This window comes from Apis cerana, linkage group LG10 (genome assembly GCF_029169275.1).
Source record: "Apis cerana isolate GH-2021 linkage group LG10, AcerK_1.0, whole genome shotgun sequence".
Classification (NCBI taxonomy): Eukaryota; Metazoa; Arthropoda; class Insecta; order Hymenoptera; family Apidae; genus Apis; species Apis cerana.
In genome coordinates, this window is record NC_083861.1 from 8,654,533 (window position 1) to 8,681,014 (window position 26,482).

At 36.5% G+C, this 26,482-nt stretch overlaps 3 protein-coding genes across 11 annotated transcripts in view; 1 reads left to right on the forward strand and 2 right to left on the reverse strand.

Annotated features, from left to right (window-relative positions):
* Window positions 1-1,575: 1,575 nt before the first annotated feature.
* On the reverse strand, window positions 1,576-4,864 carry LOC107999619 (ESF1 homolog). Of its 2 annotated transcripts, none has more exons than XM_062080125.1 (8): window positions 4,603-4,864; window positions 3,696-4,372; window positions 3,424-3,599; window positions 3,250-3,357; window positions 2,972-3,172; window positions 2,680-2,902; window positions 1,832-2,583; window positions 1,576-1,759 (listed from the first exon to the last, which is right to left on the reverse strand). In XM_062080125.1, the coding sequence occupies exons 2-8, from the start codon at window positions 4,369-4,371 to the stop codon at window positions 1,655-1,657; spliced, it is 2,241 nt and encodes a 746-aa protein (XP_061936109.1). In that variant the 5' UTR covers window position 4,372; window positions 4,603-4,864; the 3' UTR covers window positions 1,576-1,654. The 2 variants fall into 2 exon arrangements, with proteins under 2 accessions (XP_061936109.1, XP_061936108.1); XM_062080124.1 differs by having other exon boundaries at window positions 1,832-2,586.
* Window positions 4,865-5,238: 374 nt separating this feature from the next.
* Window positions 5,239-8,960, forward strand: LOC107999490 (uncharacterized). Its single transcript, XM_017059359.3, has 5 exons — window positions 5,239-5,631; window positions 5,710-5,890; window positions 5,956-6,391; window positions 6,477-6,703; window positions 6,777-8,960. Exons 1-5 carry the CDS (start codon window positions 5,523-5,525, stop codon window positions 6,856-6,858), a joined length of 1,035 nt encoding a protein of 344 aa, XP_016914848.1. The 5' UTR covers window positions 5,239-5,522; the 3' UTR covers window positions 6,859-8,960.
* LOC107999520 (putative uncharacterized protein DDB_G0271606) overlaps window positions 7,514-26,482 on the reverse strand; it is a 105,062-nt gene continuing 86,093 nt past the window's right edge. For all 8 annotated transcript variants that reach the window (XM_062080134.1, XM_062080133.1, XM_028667503.2 and 5 more), the window contains 7 exons: window positions 13,818-14,068; window positions 13,126-13,627; window positions 11,486-13,046; window positions 9,920-10,723; window positions 9,674-9,840; window positions 9,381-9,580; window positions 7,514-9,212 (listed from right to left, as the gene is read on the reverse strand). In XM_062080134.1, coding sequence (XP_061936118.1) covers window positions 9,177-9,212; window positions 9,381-9,580; window positions 9,674-9,840; window positions 9,920-10,723; window positions 11,486-13,046; window positions 13,126-13,627; window positions 13,818-14,068 — 3,521 coding nt within the window. In that variant the 3' untranslated portion in view covers window positions 7,514-9,176. The remainder of the gene's footprint in view (window positions 9,213-9,380; window positions 9,581-9,673; window positions 9,841-9,919; window positions 10,724-11,485; window positions 13,047-13,125; window positions 13,628-13,817; window positions 14,069-26,482) is intronic.

Genomic DNA, 26,482 nt, shown 5'->3' on the forward strand with positions numbered 1-26,482 from the left:
CTTCATTCTATTGGACAACGACAAAATAACCTAAGGACAATAAAAGCAAATGCGATGTATGAATGCATATTCTATTATTTATGTGTTTGTGATTTGATTAACATAAATAAATATCGATATAAAAGTATCGATACATTTGACTATATCGAATTCATTGAAATTAGAATTTTAAAAAATATTTGTAGTTTTTAAAATACATTTTTTATATTTTGATATTTTTCAAAGCAAAATTCAAATGGTACTTTCGCTATTTCTTAACGAAATTTTAATTTAAATATGTTTTAACTTAAATTATTTTATTATAATTATTCAGAAATTTTAATGTCACTCACTGTAGATATTAATTATGTTAAAAAAAATTAAAATTATTAAAATGGACTTTTATTTTCCGTTATATATTATAAAATAATTTATTTATATAGATTCCTATTTCATATTTCTATTTATATATATAACAAATGAAATTAAATTTTAATATATGTAATTTTTTACAAACAAATGTATTACTATTTTAAATTATTATTATACTATTTTAAATTATATATATATTATATATATTTTATATATACTTTTGCATTTTTATATTCTTCAAAATTTTTGCGAATTTTTTATTTTAGAATATTTATAATAAAAGTTTATTTAAGATATCTCTGAAATAAATATTTTTAAATATAAAATTTCCTTTTTTATTATTGGCAAAATCTATTTTGCTCATAAGTTTTTAATTTAAATTAAATAGAAAGTTTGGTATTAGTGGTCACATCTCTCTTTGAATCTTGAAAGTTTTTATTAGCAAAGTAAAATGTATAAGAAAGTATTTATGATGTCCAATTAGAAAAACATTGTGAGAGAAGGAAAGAAAAATATTTCTCACTATTTTGAGACCATCACATAAAAAATTTATTAATTATTTGTTTTTTTATTAAAAATTTTTACATTTTGAAGATAGAATTTTAGATAAATTTCTCATATTAATTTTAATACAAAATTTTTTTTAATTATTAAAATATTTATTAATGATTATTATAGAAAATATTATAAACTGATCTATAAACAAATAATAAACAATCAATTTATTTATTGAAACAATAATAAAATTATGAATGAAATTTATATATAAAAATAAAGAAGTAACGTTAATTATTTATATTTACATATAATTATATTTAAAAAAAAACTGTTATAATTAGAAATTAATAGAAAAGATATTGTGAATCGATCGTGTCAGTTTATACATAATGCATTAATTATTAGTGAATAATTAATTAAAAAAAATTCCGCATTAAAATTGATATCAGAAATTTGTCTGAAGTTCTAACTTTAAAATGCAAGTTCAAAAATTTGAAAATTTTTAAAAGAAAACGCATAATTAATAAATTTTTCATGTAATATCCTTAAAATAACAAGAAATATTGCTCTTCTTATCTGTGACAATATGAATACCTCTTTGCATATTCTGCTTTATTAGTAATGAATTGGAGTTTTCAAGATTCAAACGTGAGATGGCGCCAAATAAATTTTTTCATTTATTTACTTTCTAATTTATGAATAAATCATGAATAAAATTCAATGAAATAATTTATATTTATAAATATTTTATTCAAATGTAAAATTAAGAATAATTTCTTGCTTCATAATTAATTTACAAGAAAATTTATTTTATTGGTTTTGAAATATTTTTGGTATTTTGCTTTACTGATTTAATTAATGTTTGTAGTTCTGTATTAAACTGCATTTTTGATTCTTTAACAGGTACTTCCTAAAAAGTTTAAACAAATAAAATTAAGTAGATATTTTTAAGAATAAATATACATGAGTAAATTTTATTTACCTCATTATAATTATTATTAGCTCTTCTTTTTAATTTTTCTTTAATCAGAGCTTCAGTACCTTTAGTTTTCCTATAATGTGGATCTGCTGGATCAATATTAAAATGATGCGATGTAAACAAAGCGTTAAACCTTGAATCTTGAACATTTACTTCAAAATTATCTTTTATTATTTGATCTTGTGTATTTTTCTTTTTACTTAATCGTTTTTGCTTAGACTTTGTCATTGTAGCATTTTCTTCGATTTTTTTCATATTGAAATGTTGTTTATCTTCATTTTCATCCATTAACAAAAGTTCTAATTCAGCTTTACGTTTTTCTTCATCTTCATCGTCTGATGAAAAAGAATTATTACTTTTTATAGTCTTTTTCTTTTTATGAGATAATCTGTTATTTTTTTCATGATTGTCCAAATTAAGCATTTCTGAATTTTCAGAATCAGATTCATCTTCAGTTCTATGTTTTTTTCGTTCTTCTCGTTTAGCTTTTCTTTTTGCTTTTCGTTTTTCTAAATATTGCTCAAATGGAGTAAGATTTTGATCTTTCTTTAATCTTTCTTGTACTAATTTTTCAGCTTTCTCTTTCGTGCCTAAGCCCCAAGTAAATTCTAATTCAACATCCCTTTTCTGTTTTGCTTCTTCTTTTTCCTCTATTTCTTTCAATAAAGCTTTATATTTTTCAACTGGATCAGCATTTGTTTCCTCTTCTGATTTGATTTTATTTTTTTGTGATTCTTTTTGTTGTTGTTCTTCTTCTTCTTTTTTCATTAATAAAAAAATATTAATAAAATATTAGAAATATTAGAAAGAAATATAAAATATAAAGAATAGAAAAATGTTCATTATCAAACCTGTTTCATTATCACTTGAATCTGTTGCTAAATAAGCTTGTAAGTCAGTTTCATTAATTTCATTTAATTTTCCAGAATTCAATTTTTGTGCCATCTCTATTCTTTCAGGATTTGTTTCATCCCAAGTTAAGTTCACTTTAACTTGTTGTAAGGCTGTAGTTATGAATTGTCTTGGTTGATATTTTGTAAGCTGTGGTAGCTTATCACATATTTCTTTAGGAGTCTTAAATTAGGCATTTAAAATTATATATAATAATATTACATATACATTATGATTAAAAAATATACATACCTGATCAAATTCCATATCATTTGGTATAAATCTAAGATCTAACTTTGTTGCTGTAGATTCATATTCTGTACCATCACATTCTGTATAAATTTTATTTGCAGTTTCAGCAGAATCAAAATCAATTACAGCATAATAATATTTTAATCTATTTAATTGATATTGTCTTAATTTTTCCATATGATATGCTGATCCTTCCTCATTCTGTAAAATTAAATTCTAAAACTAAAATTTTATTTATATTAAAAAAAAAAAAAATGAAAAAGAGAATAAGTTTATACATCATTTTCATCTTCATTTTTCTTCTCTTTATCCATTTCTGTTAATTCCTTTGGACCTTGAAGTTCTTCCTCTTTCATTCGTTGTATACCAAATTCTGAGGGATAAATCTGAAATTATTTCATTATAAAAATTATCAAAAACATTTACTTAATTTGGTTATTCATTATACATACAATAATTGAACTAATAAAACCACCAAGAGGTAAGAATGAATTAAATAAAACCATTAAATCTACAGCACGTATTCTATCCCAATCCATATTACAAAGTGCTAATCTATGTGTAATTTCATTTGTTGTTTCAGCCTCTTTATCTAATTCACCCCAATTGTGTTCAATATTTTCTTCATCTAAATAAATAAATTCAAATTATAAATTATTATTAAATTCTTTGTAAAATTAAAAATTTTAATTTGTTAAAGATATTAGTTTATTATATGTATTACCAGAAATCTCAAAACTTTCTTCATCAGAAGAACTATCTGTCATTAAAATTCCTTCACCTCTAGCATAATTTATACTTAAATCTTTTAATTTTTCTTTAATCTTATTAGTAAGTTTCTTAGATTCATTTTCGTTTCTAATATTTAGTTGTTTTTTACTTTCTCTTAAATCTGCTTTTAGATTTTTGACATTTATTGCATCATCTATGTCAGATTCAGAATCAGATTCAATGTTATTCTGTTCTGAATGTATATCTTCTTGTGGTTTAATCCTAAGCAGTTCTCCATTACTTGAAAAAAAATTATCATCTGATGAATCATTATACTCATTTTCATTTTTTGGACTTCTTTCTTTTAATTGAGGCATTTCATTCTTTTTATCTTTTTTTTTATATTCATTAAATTTTTTTTCATTTTGCTCAGATTTTTCATATTCTTTTTCATCACTTTCTTCTTCACTGCTGGATAGATCATAATATTTTCTAAGATTTTCAGATGATGTTTGATTTATAGGTCTACCTCGTTTATCTATGGTATATTGAATCTTAAATTTATTATCTTTAAACATACTCTGAAATCTTTTATCTATTTTTACTTTTCTTTCTGTTTTTGGGATCCTTTTAAATTTAGGATCCCTTGCAATGTAAGCAAATCGTTCATCATTTAATAATTCACTCATGCTAATAAAAAATGTTAATAACAAATATTAATTATACATAAGAAATATTAATTATTTTTTATCTTTATACAAAATATATATTATAATATATATTATAATATATATACTATATTATATACTATATATATATATATATATATAATATAATAATATAATAATATATAATAATATATAATAATAATATATACTAATATTTATTGTCCACAATAAATATTTTTATTTTATAATTACCTTATTATTTTTTATAAGAATTTATAAAATATAATAAATATTATATTAATATTAATATTAATATTATAATATATTTAATATTATAAAATTATCATGTATTCTTTAAGTAAACTACTTAAGTAAACTATTTTATTTTAAAATTTAAAGTTATTTATTAAATAATTTTAATCATACTCTCTCTATGTATTTAATTATTGTCTCGTAACCTGCATACCTAACATAACATTACTTAGAATATTAACCTCCATAATATGTAAGGAAATAAGTAATATTTATATATATTACTTCTTATTGGTTAATTGTTAGTTCTATTGGAAATTATTTAACAAATTTTTTTAATAAAAACTTAATAATATTACATAAAAAAACAAACAATTTTATTAAAAAAATTGAATAATTTTATTAATAATAAAAATTTTATAAAAAAAATACATAAACATATATCTAATAATAATTACAGTTTACAGAATTAATAATACAGAATTGTTTAGATTAAAAAGTAATTATTATATATATTTTATCAATAATAATAAAATATATTTAAATATTAATCAATTTTATTTTAGTGAAATAATTATTAATATAAAATTCAATGTTTCAATGTTAGGCTACATTGGAATAAACCAATCAGATTCATTCCCGCCATTTTCCAGTCCTGTTTATTACAACTATATTTGACGCGTTATCGCGTCGTGTTATCGTATTTTTTGTGTTCTTTGTGATCTTATATTTTATATTTTTTATAAATTTTCGAATTATAATTTTATTCTAATCATCAATAAATCATGTAAAGAAGTTAAATTACGTTTCTGTCCAAAAATAGAGTTGACATTTCATGTGCCATATTTAACTAATTATCAAGAAAAATATAAATTATAATCATATCTTTGAATGAAAATTTTTTTATTATATTGAAAGAAATGAATACTCCAACTACTAGAGATTTCTTGCGAAGACCAGATGGAACACGTAGAAGATCTTCTCGTCAAGCTTTAGCAGTAATTCCCGTCAACAATTCTGCTTCACCTGGTGCGTTTCTGACATTTTCATATTATATTATTTGCTGTCTTTTGTTTATTTTGTTCAGTTTCAATTTGTGCTTTTTAGGAGAAGCAATTTCTACTGAAGTTAATGCAATGGATAATTTTTTAAATAGTCGTCATGGTTCTGAATCTTGGAGTCCTGCACCTAGTCCTGATGAACTCGTAATTCAAAAACGAGGGCGTCGTCGTAGAACTATAGTTTGGTCTCCTGATCTTGATACTTGTAAAAGGAATAGTCTTTTTAGGTAAAATATTAATTTTTTCTAATTTGCAAAATAATCATAAATAAATGTAATTAAAATTATTATAGCTCAAGTTCTAAAGATCGTACTCCAGTGAAAAGTCCATCAAAATCAACTATGATATTGAGAAGTACACCTAGAAAGAGACTTTCTCTTGCTGATAACAGTGAATCTCAATTTACGACACCAGACAAAAAGAAAAAGTTACAAAACTTATTAGATACTAATAATTCACAAAAATATTTTACTGGCAATTTATTAAATGGTTTGAGAGGTCTTAGCCATAATCAATTAGTACACATGATTATGGATTTAGTGTCTATGCAAGAGGACGGTCTTTTACACAACAATGATAAAATACGGAATATTTTATTGAAAAAAATGCCAATGGCTGATATTCAATCATTGATTGATATATTAAATAATTTAAAGCAAAATATACAAGCTAGCATTGGATTTTCTGATTTGAATGGTTTATCTAATATTCATTTAGATGCCTTTCATGTATGTAGTAATTTTTTTACTTTTATATATTTTTTTTTTATTATAAATTTTATTTATATATTAATATTATCTTGATTTTATATAGAAAGCAATTATAGATCAAGGGAAAAGACTTGTAGAATCACAGCATTGGATATCAGTAATGCATTATGTATATGCAGCATGGAATATTACAAAGCAACTAAATGAAAAAGAACATCAAAATATATGCAATTTGACACATAAATGTTTTAAAAATTTGACGCATTTTTGTTCTCAAGCTTTGAAAAAAGGAAATTTTACAAGTACTGTATTGGATATGTTTGCTGACAGGTATTGATAAAAAAAATATTTGACTTTTATATTTTGAATATAAAAAAATACCATTTTGTTTAATTGTTCACAGGCTTGATGCAATGGTTGAAGATTATGAGGACTTAAAAGTTTGTTTACAGTTGATAAACGAAGTAAAAAACAACGAAACCTAAATATTTTTTCTACATCGTTTTCAATAACAAAAAACTATATATAAACATTATTTCTATACATACATATATATACATATATATATACATATATATATATATATATATATTTTTAATATATACATAAATTTTAATTCTCATTGTAATATAAAGACTTTACTGGAGTCTTGATCATTATTAGGTAGACTATATCTTTTTTACTATTTTTTTTTTTTTTTTATAATTCAATCATATAATGAGAGATTCATATGGACCGGTATTAGTAGTAGCTTTAAGAATATTTAAAATTTTCAAATGATATTTTTATATTATGTTCGTATTAAATATTTTGAGATATTTGACATTTTATAATCTTTGCAATTATAATTTATGTTATGTTAATGAAAAACGTCATTTAAAAAGGACATTGTTATCAAGCTAGGGTAACTTATATATTTCAAACGTGATCGTTAAATTCATTTGTATTATTTATGATTCATTTGCGATAGATATGTTTTTTTAAGATATTTATAAAATTTTAACTTTTTTTTTTTAAATATATCTTATATGTATTTTGTTAAAAATACTTAGGGACCATACTTATCTTATTGATACAATTTCTTGTCTATGTTTTTTTTCATGACAATTATATATACATATATAAAAACATACAGACAAATTGATTTTTATTAAAAACAATTTATTCGTCATAATATATCATGCATTCTTACATAATATACCATTATTACTTCTGAAAGGCACATACTTCATTTACGTGTGTGTATGTGTGTGTACACGCGTGAGTGCGTGCTTATGTAGGAGTGGATGCGTGTAAATGTCAGAAACATTCTGAGAATCGAATAAAATTCTTTCTTTTTTCTAGAATTAATTCAATTACTGTTTTTTCAGACAGTATAACAATGATCTTATGAATATTTGTAATCAGATCATTCGAATTTTTCCTAGACAATAATTAATTAATTAATATCTATGTTTAATGTATCAAGTTTTAAATTGATTACTCAGAGATTCTCGAATCGCATTGATTTGTTGTTGATTACGCCTCAAATAACAAAAGAAATATTGGATATGGTCATATCGGACCATCGAAATTTTTTTTAATTTCTTCCGTGTTCGCAAGCGTAAGATTATTAATTTTCTTTCTTATAACGGATCATTTAAAAAGTGCGTATTGGCAAGATTACATTATACACAATTCTTAGGAACATTTTCAAAATCCGAATTCTTTTTGATCGGATTTGGAAAATTTCATTAGACGAATAAAAACATAACAATGAACGCAACAATAATCTGACTTCATCTAAATAAAAACATTTAGGTGAAACAAACCAAACGCGTTTTAAGTATGTCTATGCAGTTCATATAGAACGTTTTATGTTCTATGGTAATATGCGTAAAATAAAAGTTTAACGAGATTGAAAAATCGTTCAAAAAGTTTTTTTCTCGCCGAGTCTCGAAAAAAACGAAAATGGAAATGAAAAATGGATATTTCAATGAAAATATTTCTTCATCTTAAAAAAAAAAAAAAGTGTTGCCAATTTTTGCTATTTTCAAATAATTACAATTGTTTTTTAAACAATAAAAAAAGTTTGCGTTTATTGAAAATAAATAAAATTATATTAATTATTCTCAATCGGACGTTCTTAATCGAGACTTGGTTAGGATGAACCTAAGAAAAAACTTTTTAAATGATGTTCATCACGGCGCAATACTTAGACGATGCATATTAAAACGTAAATATTTCAATTATTGACTATGCGGCCGTTGAGCTAAAAGTGGAATCACGGGTAAAAATATTAAAATTTTATTTTTGTATTGAATTATTTTTCAATTGAAGGAATTAGTTAGAATCACTATAATCAAGATTATATCATCCTTCGAGTTATATTTTAATTTAAAAGAGAAAGAAAAGGTAAGAGTCGAAAAAAAATAAGAACAGTTACGCATGTATAGGATGTAGTTTATCATTTTTTCGCTTTTTTTATCTAATTATATTTTAATTGTTTGTTTATTATTCGTTTTTTATTGTTTATTATTCGTTATTTATTGTTTGTTTGTTATTCATTTTCGTGATTCACCCATGATCCGGACTTATTAGCTATATTCATTTCGTTTAAAAAAAAAAAGAAGAAGAAGGAGATATAAAAAACTATATAGAACATTCTGTTCGCTTCGTTCGGATGACAATGGGACGCGATTAAATTAATATAACGATCCGTAATGCGACGATGCAACTATGATACTTAACAAGATAAAGCTGCGAATCGAATACTGTGGTAATGAATCATCGGATATTATGAGTTCGCTGACTGAAACTCGCTTCAGTCGATCTTTGCCGGTTGCACCCTTGGATACAACTGAAAAAATTAAAAATAAATATTATTAAAATATTATTAAGAACAGATCAAAGATATTTTAAGTATTTACTTTAATGTTATATTTCTATTCTTTTTCTTTTTCTTTTCTTTTCTAACTAATTATAAATCATTCTGTTTCTTCGATTCGTAGATATTCGGACAACTTACGCCAAGTAAATTTCTAGGTACGTAGCCTTCTTTGTGTCCCAGTTTGCTCCACCACCATTCTCTCTCATTGTCATCGCCCTTCCGAAGGACAACTAAGGAATCACCATTCTTCAGAGTGAGCTCATCGCTGTGTTGCGCCTCGTAATCGAACACTGCATAAACTTGACCATTGTTCATTATTCCAAGCTTCTCTTGGACGCCTGCAACGTGATATAAAATCAGTATAATTTGCTCGATAAAACTTTAGAGATTCGATTAAGACGCGTTAATGATCAGTTTGCATTAATACTGACTGTATAAATATTCTGAACAACCGTCGAAACCCTCCTCGTCTTCTTCGCATTTTTCTGCTGCAGTTTCATGGTCGGAGAGAGTAGTGGCGAATATACAAGCTCCGTGCTCCACTAGAAATCTTACCATGGATAAATTATTGCAACTTGCGGCGCAATGTAAGGGAGTCCTGCAATAAAACTCAAGTGAGCAAAGGATCGAAGAATTAAAATATAAAATATACGATTGAAAGTTGATAAACTTCTTACCATCCATCGCTGTCCTGAGCGTTCACGTCGCAGCCAAATTCCACTAGAAACTTGACTATCTCCAAATGACCGGCACAAATGGCATTATGAAGCGCAGTAATGCCTTCATCGTTAGCCGAACTGGGATTCGCCACTTCTTTAGCAGTTTTCTTCACTAATTCCAATTCACCTTCGAGACTGGCGTCCAACAGTAGAGCTAGAGGATCAAAGGAAACCCTTCTCGAGAGATTCGCTTTCCCCGTGCTGGACTTCAGGTTCCCTTTCTTCCTTCTCATCACCTCGTTGTTCTTCCCATCGGCTTCCAATTCCGTTCTTCTCTCGCTTTCTTTCGCCTTCACTTTATCCTCGATATTAATAACGTTCAACGCATCAATGATATCCGCTTCCTCCAATTTCTCATTACTAATCACATCTTCGTTGATAATCGGAACGCTCTTCTTACAACTGTCCGTCGTATCGATGATTTGTGATTGTTGCTGAGGTTGTTGCGGTTGTTGTTGCTGCTGTTGCTGCTGTTGCTGCTGCTGCTGCTGCTGCTGCTGTTGTTGCTGTTCCGTTTGCATCAGGTCCGCTGGAATCTCGGTTTCCGGAAACAGAAACGCCGGTGGCATCTCAATCCGTCGATTTATCGACACGTGAACATTCGACTTGGCGTAACGGAGCTTCGGCTGCTCGGAGATCGGTGCCTTCTTCAATGTTAGAGGCCTGGCTTTGATGATTTGATGATTGCCGAATTGGGTTTCTGTCGGAGATTCCGGTGGTTCGGACGTGGGGATCGGTGGAACGTCTTCTTCTTTCTCTGTTCTGTGAAACGGTGGAAACGGTCGATTAAGATGACTAACTGGAGAATTGCAATTTTGGAAAAAAAAGTGATGGAGACGGTACGACAGACGTGGGTATAATCCCCGATCTTAGAGACTTGGACAAGTTTTGACACGATATGTACTTTGAAACAAGTGTCTATAATAAATCAATAATCCACCGAGGATATTAAGTCGAGTCAAAGTTTTGATGTTTTAAAAAGATATTTCTCGTGTATTCGATTTAGAACGATCTTTTGTATTTCGGTTTCACGGGACAGTTTCCGCGTTTCGAATAGTTATGCTATTTAAGGAAAGGAAAGAAAAGCGATCGATTTAATGATAAGATTTGGAGGGAACACGATCGAGAAACAGGAACTTAGATTCCGCCTCGATCGATTGAAGAGCTCGCGAGCACTAAGCTGTTGTCTCAACTGCACGGTAGTGGTTCTATTTTTGTGTCTATTATTCGAGATAGGCTTCGATTCACCGGCCAAATCGATCGCGAACTAATTAACATTTATAATTAACCCGGTAATCGTTTTTACGCGCTGTGCTCAAAATCCCTCTGCTCTATCACTATTCGATACCCTTTCGGCAATGAGATCGTCGAAATGGATTTAATCCGAAATTCCGAGTCGAAAATTTAAACGTAAATACGAATCTAAATATAAAATAAATATTGAATTTGTCGAATTCAGAGATTGATCGACAATTGATAAAAAGGAAAATCGAAATATTCAGCGAGCAAACCAGATTCACAAACCTCGTATTGATCCCTAAATTGTTTTTGCAATCGCCGATCCCGTCGCCCGGATTGTCCATCTTTTCATGATGGGTCAGCCGTGGAGGGGGATTCGGTTTGCTCGGTTTCGGAGGTAGCGCCGGTTTCGTCTTGTCCTCTATCATATTTTTCCTTTCATTCTCGTTTTTCAATCTATCGAATTCGAACGTTTTTTCCACAGTTTTCGCAGGGATCTCAAATTTCCCATTGTGCTCGTGCTTCGTCGCGGAACTTTGCTCGAATTTGTTGCTCTCGAATTTGACCGATTCTTGCTTGAATTGTTGGCCCCCGCTCTCGTATTTGTTCGAGGTTGTTTCGTGCTTAAATCCCGCATTGTGCTCGTACTTGATCGATGGCCTCACCTCGTGTTGATCGTGTTTACCGTATTGTTGAGTATTCTGATTAGGATCGTACTTCGTTCCGTGAATTTGTTCGTGTTTATTCTGCCCGCTTTCGTACTTCCCTTGATCGATCTTCGATACGTTGTCGTAACGATTCGTCTGATTTCCAATTTGTTCGTGCTTGCTCGATTGTTCGTACAATTTCGTACACGCTTGTTGATTGGCCTGATCGTATTTCCCGTGTTGATCGTACTTGGAATGCTGCTGCTCGTATTTTATCTGATGAGAATCGTACTTGAACACCTGATTGGGCTCGTACCTCTGCTGTTCGTGTTTAGTCGGAAGGGCGTGCTCGAATTTATCTTGAACTTTTCCTTGTTCAAACTTTATCTTATCGGGTTGTTCGTTGTTGGACGTGGAGCCGGTTAACGGTTGAGTCTGATTGTATCTTTGAACCGAATTTCCAAAACTGGTCCCGCTCGATGAGGTGTGAATGGTCGACGAAGGATTAGGAGAATTCTGTGTCTGATATACCGAGGATGAAGACACAGGGTGAGTATTCGCTTGAGCGGAGTGTTGAATACCGGGATAGTTGTGCCTCGACGCGTAAGTTTGGTCCTGGGTGGACGTTTGATTGTTAGAAGAGGATTGGTTCGATTGCTGCTGGTTGCCACTTTGAGTGCTCAGACCAACGAAATTTTGCGCGTTATTGTGTCCACGGCCTATCAGGCTCAGAGTTTGTGGCATCACGGGATGAATCTTCGTGGAGGAAGTCTGATAGATTTGAGACTTGACGGAGAAACTTGGCGCCACGCTGGATATTGGTTTCTGATGCGTTTGAAGGTTTCTGTGATTTTGAGTTTGAGTAATGGATACGGTGGTGCCAAGATTCGATGCCGATGAACCAACGTTATGTTGCTTCTGTTGAATGTTTCCGTGTTGTTGTTGTTGCTGCTGCTGTTGTTGCTGTTGCTGCTGTTGCGTTTGCGACTGCTGTTGATGATGGATCCGAAGATTTTGCGACAAACCCTCGGGGCTGAAGTTGTGGGATGTGCTAATCAGGTTGTTGTTCGTACTATTGGCGTTGTTGTTGTTATTATTACTGTTGTTATTGTTGTTGTTGTTGTTATTGTTATTATTATTCACGGATTGATTAGGCAGGTTCTGGTTGTGTTGATTCGTGCCCAGTAATTGCGACTGACCTGAAAACATCGGATGTAATTGAACGTAAGACTCGAGATCGTAAAGATCGATCGAAGATTTTTGTTCGATGATACCAACCTTGAATATGGGATTGGGATTGGCTATGGGCGATTTGATGACCAAACTGTTGAAAAGCTGCTCTCTGACCTAATTGAGAGGCACTGGCCGAGTGTTGTATCTTATTCTTATTAACATCATCTTCGGCAGCCTTAAAATTCACCGTGAATTTGGTGTTGTAAGGCAGTGTCTGATATTTCGGGTCGTTTTTGTTCAAATTGAAATCGTTGTCGTTCGGTATATGGGAATACGGTTCAATAGCGGCTATATTTCCAGCAGGCCTGGACTTCCCTCCGGCATTGAAGTCCAGCTTCGACTCTGTGAACCCGGTGTTCGCGCTCGTGCGATTCCCAGAGCCTAGCTGCTGGCTCAGTCGTTGGTTCAACGCTCTCTTGCGTTGAAGACGACCCTGCAGCTGAGCTATCCTCGCGTCTATTGACGCCATCTCTGCTTGTCGTTGCGCTAGGGCCAACCGTTGCTGAGACACCATTTGGTTCTGCTGCTCGTTCATCTTATTACGATACTGTCGACGAGAGAAAAAAGAAAACAAGAGTTTATTCCCGACTCTTCGATAAAGTTCGTTTCCGAATGTGAAAAACAAAATTCTAAAAATTCTCTTTTTCTTTCACCGCGCTCGAACCGTGAAAGATCGAAATCACGCTGTAGCCACGAGTAGCAAGGAAAGGGTAGAAGAAAAGGGAGGCTTTGCTTACAATAAGCTCCCTCCTGAGTTTCTCGAGCTCAGCGCTGGCTGGCGTCGACAAGTGTCCACCGCCGCCACCGCCTCCAACGCCTCCGCCGCCGACGCCTCCGGCGCCTCCACCTCCGCTTCCGGTCCCGGCCGCGTTCTGCCTGCCCCGCAGCTCCTCGAGTTGTCGCGTCAACTCCTCCACCTTCGCCACCGCCAATGAGAGCTCCTTCTCCTTCTCGTTGAACAGCGCCCTTATGCAGTCCAGGTCCGAGGCTGTGAACACGAAGAAACGCGTCAGGCCAAGGAACAAGGCGATTTTTATATAACGACGGGCGTGAAAGGTGAAACGCGAAACGAGAGAACGATTCTTTAGCGATTCTTAGCGCTGCGCCGTGAGCAAGAGCGCAGCAACGACTCTCTTTTCATCTCTTTTCTAAAAAAATTGGGGAAAAAGTAGCGTGTACCCGAAAAACGAGAATAGGAATCAACGTGCACAACATCCCGAGTTTTGCCCCAGTTTCCTGAATATTTATTTTCAAGCACAAGCCAGAAACTGATTCGATATTTCTTCAAAGAGAGGACAGTGGGAGTCCGGAACGGGACAACCTGTTTGACCTGGTACGACGACGAGTCCGTCGTGGATGAAACTTTCTTTTAATTATTTGCCCGCTTCCTTTGACACGTTTTCCCTCCGATCCGCGATACACTTTTTATGCAGTTTTAATCTGTTTCTTCGAGGGAGAATATCCCATTCAAAGAGCAAGAGGCAAGAATCAAGGCTCGACAACAACAAATAATCTCGCCCGTTTCTCCAGGATGGAGGAAACCCCGCGTCCTCGAAGGAGAGGAACGTTTTGTTACCGCGAAAAGAGAAAAAGGCGCTTTCCGGGGGGAAAAACGGCGAAAAAACGTTTTCAAAAGATCTTTCGTCCCCGATTCAATGGGACTCTCCTTCTTATTCTCCTACTCAAGAACAACGAAATAATTCAACGGTTAATTGTTGAAACTGAGTCACGAGTCGAACCATAACGCGAATCCTCGCCGCGTCTACCCTCGTAAATCATTCCTTTAATTGGCTCTTTTTCCAACTTTCCAACGCGAGCCAGCCGAGGCTGCTTTCTCGTCGCGCGATGCGATCCTCGCCTGTGCGATCCATGCATGTGAATCTTTCAAGCTGGAGACGGAGAACATGAAAGGAAGCTATTATTGAGTTTGGAGGAAGAAGATGTCCCTCTATTTTTTTTTTTTTTTTCCATAAAGAAGGAAGATATCTCGTGAGATATCTCTCGTAGCTTTAATATTTAAGGGACTTCGTCTATAACCTGTTTCCAGACTGAGATCGCTGGAAAATTTATTCGTTCGATTTACAAAGGTTCGATCAATTTTGGTAAAATATTTTCGACGATCTTTCAATCATTTTTCTATTCGTTCAAGCACGTATAAATTTCTTAAATTTCTTTCAAAACGATCGTCCTTTTGAACGAAGGTTTCGTTTTTGCGGTTGGAATGTCTTGGAGAGCGATCGACCGATTTCGTCTCGATATCATCGCGGAAGAAAGCATTCTTCGCCTCGTGTCCCCATCCGATACATCCAAGGAAGAGAAGCGTTTTCACTTGGGATACAGAGAATCGTGATTCGACTGGTCTCGTTTCGTTTATTTGTCTCCGGTGTCTCATTTCTTCTGCAGCGCACTGACGCTTATTGCGAATCTCTTCCTCCGAATCGTATCAAGCACGAGAATTTTAAACGTTTCCGCTCCATTGCAGTTTCTGTAGTTTCATTAGAAAATCCTTGGAGAATTCATACGCGAAGAGAAGGAAGGGGAAGAGGATGAAGAATTAAAGCGGGAGTCGAAATTAGCCTCTTTTCGTCTCAAGATCACAAGGTTCCCTAATATTTTAACATACCGTCTAGAGATAATTTCTCGCCCATTTTTCGAGCATTTTTCTTTCTTCTTTCCTTTTTTTTCTTTTTTACCTTCCCAATTTTCCTCCGTCGACATTCATTTCACGAAAAAAATCTTCATAAAGTCCCGCACCACCGTATTAAAACACCGTCGCGTTTAATTTCAAGGAGACCTGGATTCGTGAAAACCGGGGAGAGGCAGCTAGTTCGTAGGCCTTTGACCGCCTTTATCGTCATTTCCCGCGGGTGGAGAGCAGAAATAGGTGACGCGAGAGGAATCATGAGAATGGAAAAATGTAGAAGAAGAATGCGAAAGAAGGAAGGACGCTTTTGTCGCGTTGCTCCACAGAGGGGACCACGATCGGTCTTAGCTACACCTTATTAGACTTTTCGCTCCTCCTCCATCTTCTTTCCATCTTCCTCCCTTCTTTTCTTCCTTCCTTTCTTTCTTCTTCCCCTTTCGCATTCAGCTTATTGCTCCTCCAGATGGGCGAAACGGGAGACGGATAATGGCGTAACGAAAATTCCGACTTTGCTTGAAATTACAATGAACTGCCGAATTACCGCATCTTCTTCCCGGCAATAGCTAATTTGAGAATTACGTCGCATGCCTCGACATACCGAAAGCCTTCGTCGCGGAAAATGCGGCGAGATGAGAGGAGATGGGCAAATGGTGCGGCAATTTTCCCGCTCTCGTTGCTTACCCGAAAATTAGAAAATAGGTGGTAACCTAGCGGCTTTATAAAGACGTAAGGGTGGAACTTAGGCTTGTATACTGCAACTTGCTTACGAGCACCAATTTTGTAATTCAACGCTGAAAACTTTCGAGCATCCCACGTACACGGCTCATTACCAACTTAAGTTTCCAACTGAATCGTTAACCATCGCCATTTTTCATTTCGTATATAGCGGATTTACTCCGTTCGTGTACGTAATATAATTTGACGTGTAATATAATTCTCATCGATGAAACTACACATCGAAGAAAGGAAAGAGACGAATTTTTTCGCGCAATTTCGAGAAAAAATTTCGACGACAAAATCCTCTGAAATTCCCCTGAAGATTTGCTAGGACGTTTAGAAGAAGGGAACGATCGAATTGGCTCGTTCGGATATACGGATATACAGATATATATATACAGATGGGCGAGAAATAGCGAATAACTGGAATCGGGTGGAACGTGGAACGTGGTTCAATTGATATTGTTGCACTATTAAAGATAGGATAGTCGTTAAGCAAGGAATAGATATCGATGAACGTTTTAACAACGTGGAGGCGCGATGCATCGTATCGATGAATCCTCACCGTTTAATTGTATGCATCGATTAAAAGGCTGGCATTTAATTAAACGCATTGTGCTATCGCATCGAGTTACTTTTCGCTCATTTTCGGGGAAAATATTCTCGATGTTTGCTGCAATTCTCCTTCTCCATACAGATACTATTACTACTACTACTATTACTACAACTAACCGGTTATAATAATAATTATTTTCCCTGACCTGGCCAACTTCGCAATGGGCGGAGGTCACGAAGTTTACGTTCCACTTTCTCAAGTTTCGTTTGAATCTTTCATAGCGTTCCGAGAGGGAGGCTCGAATACCGAGTATTCGATAAATACGAAGGAAAGTTATTTTTACTCTTTAAAGGTAACGAAAGGGAAGAAAGAGGGGGAGGAAAATTTTGTTTTGTCGATCGATCGATCGTCTTGATAGATTTAATATATTACGTAAAAACTCTTTATCCTTATCCGTTCATCGGGAATTGTTTTACCGAGGGAGATACACACAAAGTGATATCAATCCATTTTACGTTCGTTTATTTTGTTTCACGATCAACGTTTACCTTCCCTCGATGTCCACCACGTTGGATTAAAAATGTTACTTATCCTCGTCGTCGGGTTCGCAGTAACCACGAGATTCGATCCTCCTGATAATAATAATTAACACGAGAGTCTTCTTCCACGCATACCAGAACTCTATTAATTACCTCGAGTTTGATTTACATTGTCGTTGCGGTCGAAGTCTGGCAGTGATTATCGATTTTGCGAGGCCGCGAGGCAAATGTGGAATTACCGCGTGGAACGGTGGCCGAGGACACCTCTCCCCCTCCTCTCTCTCTCTCTCTCTCCTTTCCCCGTACTTCCGGTAATTGGAAGTTCGAACCGATTCGATTGTAAAGAGAAGTGACCACTTCTTCGACGACCATTATATACTTGCTCGACTCTGGATCGAGTTGGATCTTATGCAAACTCGCCGCGATTTCCCACGTCTGTTGGAAGAGGACGAGAGGATTTCCGTTTGGAGTTTTCACAGGAAACGACCAGTTTCCAAGTGCTCCGTTTAGAAACTTTTCTTTTTTTTTTTTTTTTTTTTTCCACCGGACGCGGTGATAAGTCGAGCAACTATCACGCCACTTGTGCGCGAAACCCGTTAACTCGTCTAACTGAGATTGAGAAACGGATGGGATTTTTATAAACTTATCCTCCCGCTCTTGAATTTTTGATTTTAATTTCGAGAGGATGTTCTATTTTCGATTTTTTTATTTTTTTTTTCAAATAACGGAGTGTCGGGGTTAGAATCGTAGGTAGGATATGCTTTTGGCATTGATTGCTTTCCACGCTAGACTTTCACGATCTCGTCCAACCGTTCGAAATCGATCGATCCGAAATACTAGACCCTCCTCCTCTTCTCCCCTTTCCTTCAAAGAAAAATAAAAGAACCGCAAGAAGAACCGATTGAAATTCCGAGACAAATTTTCTCCGCAAATAATTATTTTCGAATAATTAGAAAAGATTGCTCGATCGAATTCGATTCGGGGATGAAGTCGAGAATTAACTTCAGAGAGATTGTGAATCTCGAGTACGAGTCTCGGCCGTGTATAATCATTTCGAAACAGAAACGGGGAGAAGAGGATGATGTATCGTTCCGCGGCGCGGATTGTCCTATGACCTAGAATTCCATTATCGAATTCTAGGCTATATACGTGCGAATACTCCCCTCCCTTGTGTGTCTCGCACGCGAGTTCGAGAGATTCGATGCGCCTCCCGTGTTTTCCGTGTCTACGACGATCGAATGGATTTCTGATATCACCGCGTGATACAGCCAACCACCACCCTGCTTCAACTTTATCGACGCCGCCAATTCTCCTGTCCTCGAACCGCTTTTGGTCGTCTGCTTGCCTTTCGAAAAGATCATGGTCTGCTCTCTACTTGGAAGACGAAATTCCAAGATTGGCTACGGTTGGAGAATTTCGAAAATTTTCATTTTCTTTCGTCTTGGATGCGTTCCAGATTTCCTTTGCGCTTTTGCTGCGCGAAATAATTTGGTTATTCGTTTCGGGATGGCATCTTTAGACGAAATCGGCGCGGAACAGGCCAAGTTGAAGGCTTCGAGACAAAGTAATTTTTGGAGAAGGTTGTTGAGGACAGAGAGATTTCTTTTAAAACGTAAAAAAAAAAAGAAAAAATTAATTTCGCTGTCAATGAATTCTAACAATTTCACGCAATAGAGATACAGATTAGAGATTACCCGAGAGAAAGTGGAGAGAAAGTATAAGTAATTTATATCAGTCGCGAATTCCAACTTCGAAAATAACCGCAAAATGATGGAGGGGAAGGGAATTGAGATTCTTAACAAAGTTCGGAAAAGAAGTTCGATTTGGAGATCGATCTCGAGATGCCTCGTAACATCAGCCATCGTTTTCGTTCGCGTCTCGAGACGGGAGTCGTGACGTTTCTTTCTTTCTTTCTTTCTTTCTTTCTTTCTTTCTTTCTTTTTTATATCCCTCGTAAAACCTCGGAATAAAAAACGAAGCTTCGAAAAATCGAATCGCCCGGCAAAAAGCCGGAGGGAGATGGTTCTCGTATTCTTGGCGGGACGTCGCGAAACTTTGACCAAGAGGGCTTCGACTCGTGCTCCCTCGTGAATACCAAATCTTCACCCGAAACTCTAGCTCTCTGTAAAAGTTTGCTTCTCCTTTTCCTCCTCCCCTTCCCCCCGCATAGAGTCTCGAGGATGTTCGAAAGCTGAAAAGTCGATGATTCCGGACACTCGGTGTGGGAAATTGCTGTTTTACTTTCTTCCATCGACCGAACTTTTTGCCTTCGAGGGAAGATACTCTTTCTTCGAAAAGGAGAGAGAGAGAGAGAGAGAAGGAAAAACATTTACGATCGCCGTCCCGATCGATCGTTGAAAATAAAATATCCAACCAAAGTATCGTTTTGTGCGTTGAAAAATTTTTTCTTTTTTTTAATTTCTCTTCTCCAAGGGGAGGGAAGGACGAGCACAATTGAAGGAATTTTGCGGAACAAAAGTGTTTGTGGAACGGAATACAAAATTCTTCTGATTTTATTATTTCCACAGTTCCTCCACGCCCCCGATGCCGGCTTCCAGCCTCCATTTCCCGCGGAAACAAGATTTCCCGATCGGGAGAGTGCCCGTGGAACGTTACACGGAGCCAAGATGGAACGATGAAAAAAAATATAGATAAACGATTGAAAATTTAAAAATTTCTCTCAAAGTGGAAGTCCTTTTTACGAAGAGAGGACTCTCTCCACGGGGGAGAGCGTTTAAAGAATAAAACTAAGTTAGAATACTATATTTATAGACGCGTGCCTCGAAGTAAGTACCTTTAGAACAGGTTGAACGAACCGTGTTGCACGAGTTGAGTTCCTGCTAAACTTTCCCGAGTGTGTAGCAAACAATAAACCCCATTCTGAAAGTTTAGAACCGGCGCATGAGAAAGGCTTTCAAAGGGAAAGATCATCCGTCCGTATTTTTTCTTTTTTCTTTTTTTATCATCATTTTTTTATCTGTGGCTCATCGACGACGAAAACTTTCCTCGATCGAGTCCTCGAGAGCTCGATGTCCCCGATCATACATCCGACGAGTTTCGTTTCGATCCCCTCCCCTTTCCCCTAAAAAAGATTTGAACAAGTCCTTTCCTCTCTCCTTCTCCTACACCTTGGAGACAATCTCGCGGAGCGCTCAGCGTTTCTGAAATAACCTTCTTTCTTCTCGTCGCAGCTCGTTCGAGAAGACGACCAGGAAGAAAGGAATGGCGGAGGGGAGGGGAGGATCGACGTTCTTCCTTCCTATTTGCTCTTCTATGGAGACCGAACAATGCTGCTCGATCATATTCGTCGAAACGAGATTTCCCGCGATCGGAAGGGGGTCACGGTTGCGTTAACCCAGTTCCAACGAAATTTCGAGGAAGGGATATACATATATATGTCGAAAATATCGCAACCCCGATCTTTTCATCTCGACGGGGGTGAAAAATCTCTTTCTCTAGACGGATGAAAACTAGGGATTCAACGGGGCGAAGAAAAAAAATAGCGTGGAAGGCTCGATAATCGTAAGACGGATGGCGCGTAATTGGCGTGAAGATGCGTGCGCAATTTTTTTCCTACTTTCATCTCGCTCGCGAAACTAAAAAAAAAAAAAAATACAAGATTTGCTCGTTAGATGTGCAATTAAAAGCAACGCTGCTCGCGTTGTTAATTAAACGAATGTTCGAGCGTGAATCTTTCTTTTCTTTTCTCCTCTCTCTTTCTCTCTCACTCGTTTTCCTCTTCGAATCTGAAAACGAACGGCAACGGTTCTACGAGTCGCTTCACTTTTCAAGCGAACGAAAACTGGTCTCAGATCCCATATGATTCTCTCTGTTGCTGATGCACTTTCGCGATTCGATCGTTAGAAGCCAAGTTGCCGCATAAGCGTTTAGGGTAAAAAAGGCTTTTAATTATTTTAAATTCAAAAATTTCTCGCTCAATCGGATAAAAGGGAGAAAATTGCGGCAAGTGGAAGGGGAATAAGAGTGTAGGAGAGGATAAGCGAGTTATATTTTGATCTACATTCTCAGGACGATCATTATACGCTGTTCGGTGGGAGGAGAATTTTTATTTGTGCACAGACGAGGCGGATTATTTTTGCCGCTCGGGCGAACAATTTATATCACACGTTTCCGGTTTCCAATTGGATCTTGGAATCTTTCTTTCCGCGTCCACCGTTTTAATAATTTAGAGGAGCAGGTGTCGATATTTGCAAAATTCCCTTCCCCCCTCGTGCATCGTGTATTATTCTCGCGAGGCGAATTACATTGGATAAATTGGAAATAACGGCGTGTCGAATAAAGTGCAAGGAATCGAGAGGATGATACAAAATGGAAAGTCTCGGTCGAGAAGAGAAAGAGAAAAGTCGCGCAAATTTTAATTCCTTATCCTTTCTTTTTCGCGATTTCACATTTGCCCAGCCAACTTTGCGAATCGAATCGATTCATCCAAAGTTTCACGATTGGATTTCGCTCGTTCTCCATCAGAGATAATGATGGAATTCGAGGAGAGAGAGAGAGAGAGAAAGGGAGAGAGACAGATTAATCCATGAAAGAATCGATGCGATTTCGAGTTATGTCGGAGAGAAAAAAAAAAAAAAAAAGAACAAAAACGATGAAGTTTCGCGTTTTACTGAAAAAAAAAACTCGAGTAAATAAAATGTAAAAAACCGACTCGAGTTATCGCGAGGATAAAATTTAAACGGAATTCAGGAGTATCGAGAACTATCGAGGGAATAGTCGAACTTTTTATCGAAGAGAAAGGGGAGGGGGAACTCCTTAAAACTTTGTTAAAGAACGATAGATAGAATCCACTATTCCGGAAAACACGAAACTCTTGGCTGCAGTTTGTATCAGCCGTGGGCATTTGGGAAAAAATTAATTAACAACGCTCCATCGTATTCGAAGATAAAACTTTTTTTTTTTTTAATTCCCGCGGTATTATCCATCCTTTTTGTTTCTTTTCCTTTTTCCCTCCCTCCTTCCCTCCCCTAGATTCTCTCCTTCTTTTTTTTGAAATTTCATAATTTTATAAAAGGGAATTAAACGAGTAAAAAAAAAACTCGGATAAAACTATTTTAGAAGATATTTCCATACCTTGCCGCTCGACTCGAAAATCTCGAAAAATATCCACTTAAAAGAAGAATTGCCTCGGGTTATGGGCAAATTAGCCCGCGGATAGCGTACAAAATGATCGTTCGTTACGTTAAAGGCCCACCTTCGTCCGATCCCTCGTTTTTCCCCGCTTTTGCTAACCCTTTGACCCGCGAGATCTTAAATTATCAGCCAACCTCGCTCATTCTCTCTCTCTCTCTCTCTCTCTCTCTCTCTCTCTTTCTCCAAAATCATATTCCAACTAACCTAAATACGAAAGAGAAAAAGGAAAAAAAAAAAAGAAAAAGAAAAAAAGAAAAATCCGTTCAAATTTATTTCCCTGAAAAGAATTACATACACAGAAAGATTATGGTGTTTCTATCCTCGACTAAAACATTTTTTAACTTCGTCGAGAATCGAAATTAATTCTTCGGCCAAAGATTTCGCGCTTTGACAAATTTTTTCCATTCCAGTTTGAGAATTCGAGCAGGAGAGCAGAGGAGGAGAAGGAGGAGGAAATAAAGTTTTATTCGCTGAATATATCACAATTTCCCAAATGTTCCAATTCTCTCTACTACCGAGAGAATCGAAAGATTCACGAGAGGGTTATTCATCAAGGAAGATGAAAAAAATGCAAGGTGATTCATAGTCATCCCGTATTAATTTCTACTTTCTAAACATAGAATAGAATAGAAAACGGAATGTGTTTTCCGCCCCCTCGACGCTCGTGTATCTTAACTGCCATTAATCTACATTATATCCCTGCATCTAATCTCTTCGAATAACAAGAGCGTTTGCGTTTCTCGTGTTACGAGAAAGGAACGACTCGGAATAATCTTCTTTGCTCTCGAGATTAAGCCATTAGCATCGGCCGTGTCATTATCAAGATTCAGAACGTTAATTCGTGGGGCACAATTTTAAGCCTCCAGGGTTTCGATCATCCGATTGAATATCGGCTTAATCCATCTCGCATCCGCCATCGATCTTATTTTATTCCTCCTCCTTATCACTCGAATTGTTTCGTTAACTTCGAAATCGATACAGAGAGAAAGAGAGGGTGGTGAGGGGCGTCTTTGGAAGAAAACGAAGGGAGGGCGAGTAACCGCTGCCGCATCTTTGCACGCAGCGGCAGGAATGAAATTAGAATTCATGATCTGTCAAAAAGTTGGGCCATTAGGTGGACAGGCGGAAACTATTAGATGGAAAGCACGAGGCTGGTCGATTGCGCTCGCTACGTCTGTCAGAGAGGAGGAGGAGGAGGAGAGGATTTCGCTGTGACGGGCGAACTCGGGGCGAGATTTATTCCCGGCGAAACTCTGCCGGCACGTCCCACGCAACTTTTTTTTCCCCCTCCCCCCTCCCTGTTTCGCGAGAGAAGAGGATCGATGGTTCCGGTTTTCGATGCGGAACGGTTATTTATCTTGGCGGATTTTTATTCTTTTTTATTTTTCAAACGGATTTATTTTTCACCTTCCGGACGACGATTCCTTCGAATTTAAACGCTGAATTTCTTCGACGTCAACTTTCGAGGCAAGGATTAACAGAGGGGAAAAATTAACTGTTCGAGTTGCGCCGGCAGAGAAGTTGTTTCAACTTGGCGAGGAAGAAAAAAGAGAAGAGAAAGAGAAGCGAAAAATGGGTACATCGGTTCGAGAGGTAGGAATAAGAAGGAAAGCGAATTCCCTTCGCTTGTTTTTTCGGAGGGAGAGAAAGGACCGCCCCACGCTGCCACGCTAAAATATCACGAAACCCAATTCAGACGGGGTTCGTCAAACATCCCTTACCTTCGAATCGACAAAGAGAATCGTCTCCTCGCGGAGGAGGAGGTACTCTTTTGCCGAGACAGACGGTACCAGAGCTCAAAGAGTCTTACGAGGTTTATCTCGAAAGACGAGATAAACCGGTCGACGTCTTGGGAAACTCGTGTCATATCAGACGTGGCCGAACATCGTTCCGAGGATCTTTCACCCTTCTTTTATCCTTCGCAACGTTCGTTTCAATTCCCCCCCTCCCCACTGGAGAGTCAGAAAAATTCGATCTTTCTCGGGATCGGGATGGCATCGACACCGCCAGGAAATGAAATTCTGGGACGGGGGGATGGGCCGAGAAACGGTAAATATGACGCGTAGACGTGGAAATAAACGAGCGAAATCGTGCGGCGATTTTTTCCGAGGGAAAAGAAGGCTCTGGTGGTGACTTTTGCGAGGAGGGTGAGGTTCATTCGGACCACATAATTCCCGCGATACGCCGGGAGAGGAGGCTGGAAAGCTCTCTTTAATTAAAGCCCGCTCCCCGTCACCCAGTTCGAGTCTCGACCGTTTAATTCGAAGGATTTTTTTTTTTTTTTAAATAAACCGCATCGCGCGTGGGATCACGAAAAGATTACCGCGTGTCTATTTCGTTTTTCCCGTTCTTCGCCAATTTTATTGTGGGCGAGGGAAATATTTTTTAAACGGGCCTCCTTTGATCGTCCACCGTTTCTATATCCACCTGTTTTGCATACAAACGTATATATATAAACGAGACTCTCTCTTTTTCTTTCTTCCTTTCTTTCTTTTTTGGCAGAGAAATTGAAAGAGAAGACGCACGAATTTAATTTAACGAGACCGAGCGGAGAGGAAGGAAAGGAAGAGGAGAGAAACTTCGTATCGATCTCGGAAGCGAGCTCGTTCGCCGCGTGATTCGAAGAGTTAGCATCGTAAAAAAGCATCCCTTATTTCGGACCTCAAACGAAAGCCAGCGATACAACATACAGCGTGAAATGCGGAATCTACGTGGCCCGTAAATTTCGTTCCGAATAGGAAGCCATCAAATGCGAGGAGGGGGGGCATATTGGGACGATACAAAGTTTCGAATCTGTACAGTTCTCTCTCCTCCCCTACGAACCCGCCGGTTCATCCCTCGAACGGTTATCCAAGATGCGTTCCAACGATGAATTTCCATCATTTGCATTTCTATGATGCGATCCACGTTTTCCACGTTCCACGGGAACCAGATTACGCGAATTTCCGTCGGTAACGGATCCGATCGGATCCTTCCCTTCTATTCGCTCTCTCCCCCCGTAGCCACCTTTTATTCCCGGCCCGGATTGCACTTTTCAACCGGCTAATCTCGGTCTACCGCGGGGAAGAATCGACCTCGAACTCGCGAACGCGGCGCGAATGAAAGGGACGGATGATGCAGCGGGCAAGGCTTCGAATCGAGAACGAGCCTTCTCGGGGAATACGGGAAATCAAACTCCATTCGTTGAAACGAGTTAAATTTCCAAGATATTTGGAAATGGGGCCTAACGTAACCGATTGGAATTGCTTGAACAAGGAATGTTCAAAAGCAACGCGTGAATATCGTGAATCTTCTTTCGCTTTGGTTATGAAGGAATGACGCGAGAAAGGAAGCCGATCTCGAGTTTAAAAATCATCGAAGGGAATCGGAATTTGGATCGCCGAGGTTCTCGCTCGAAGCTGGAAAAAATACGATTTCGCTATCCGAAAATGATTTCAAGGAACGAGCGAAAAGGAATCGTTGCCGTGAATCCGAAAGGTGGGACGAGGAGGAAGGGGCCGCGAAATGTTTATCGAATCCGATATTCTTTCGCCTCGTTCGATATCCTTTTACGAGAGGCGAGTTCGATCCCGTTGAAAATTACAGGGATTCGTACTTGGGCTCGAACGATAACGAGCCACGTTCCTTCTTTCTGTACGTAATCGCGCGTCCAATGACATTCTCGCTACGAAAATGGCTGCAACGTTCCCTCCGCTACGAAACTATTCGACTTCGGCAACTTTTCCAACAGCGATACGTCGCTGTTCTCCGCCCATCGAGAGAGAACGGATTCGAATCGGCCAAGTTTACCAT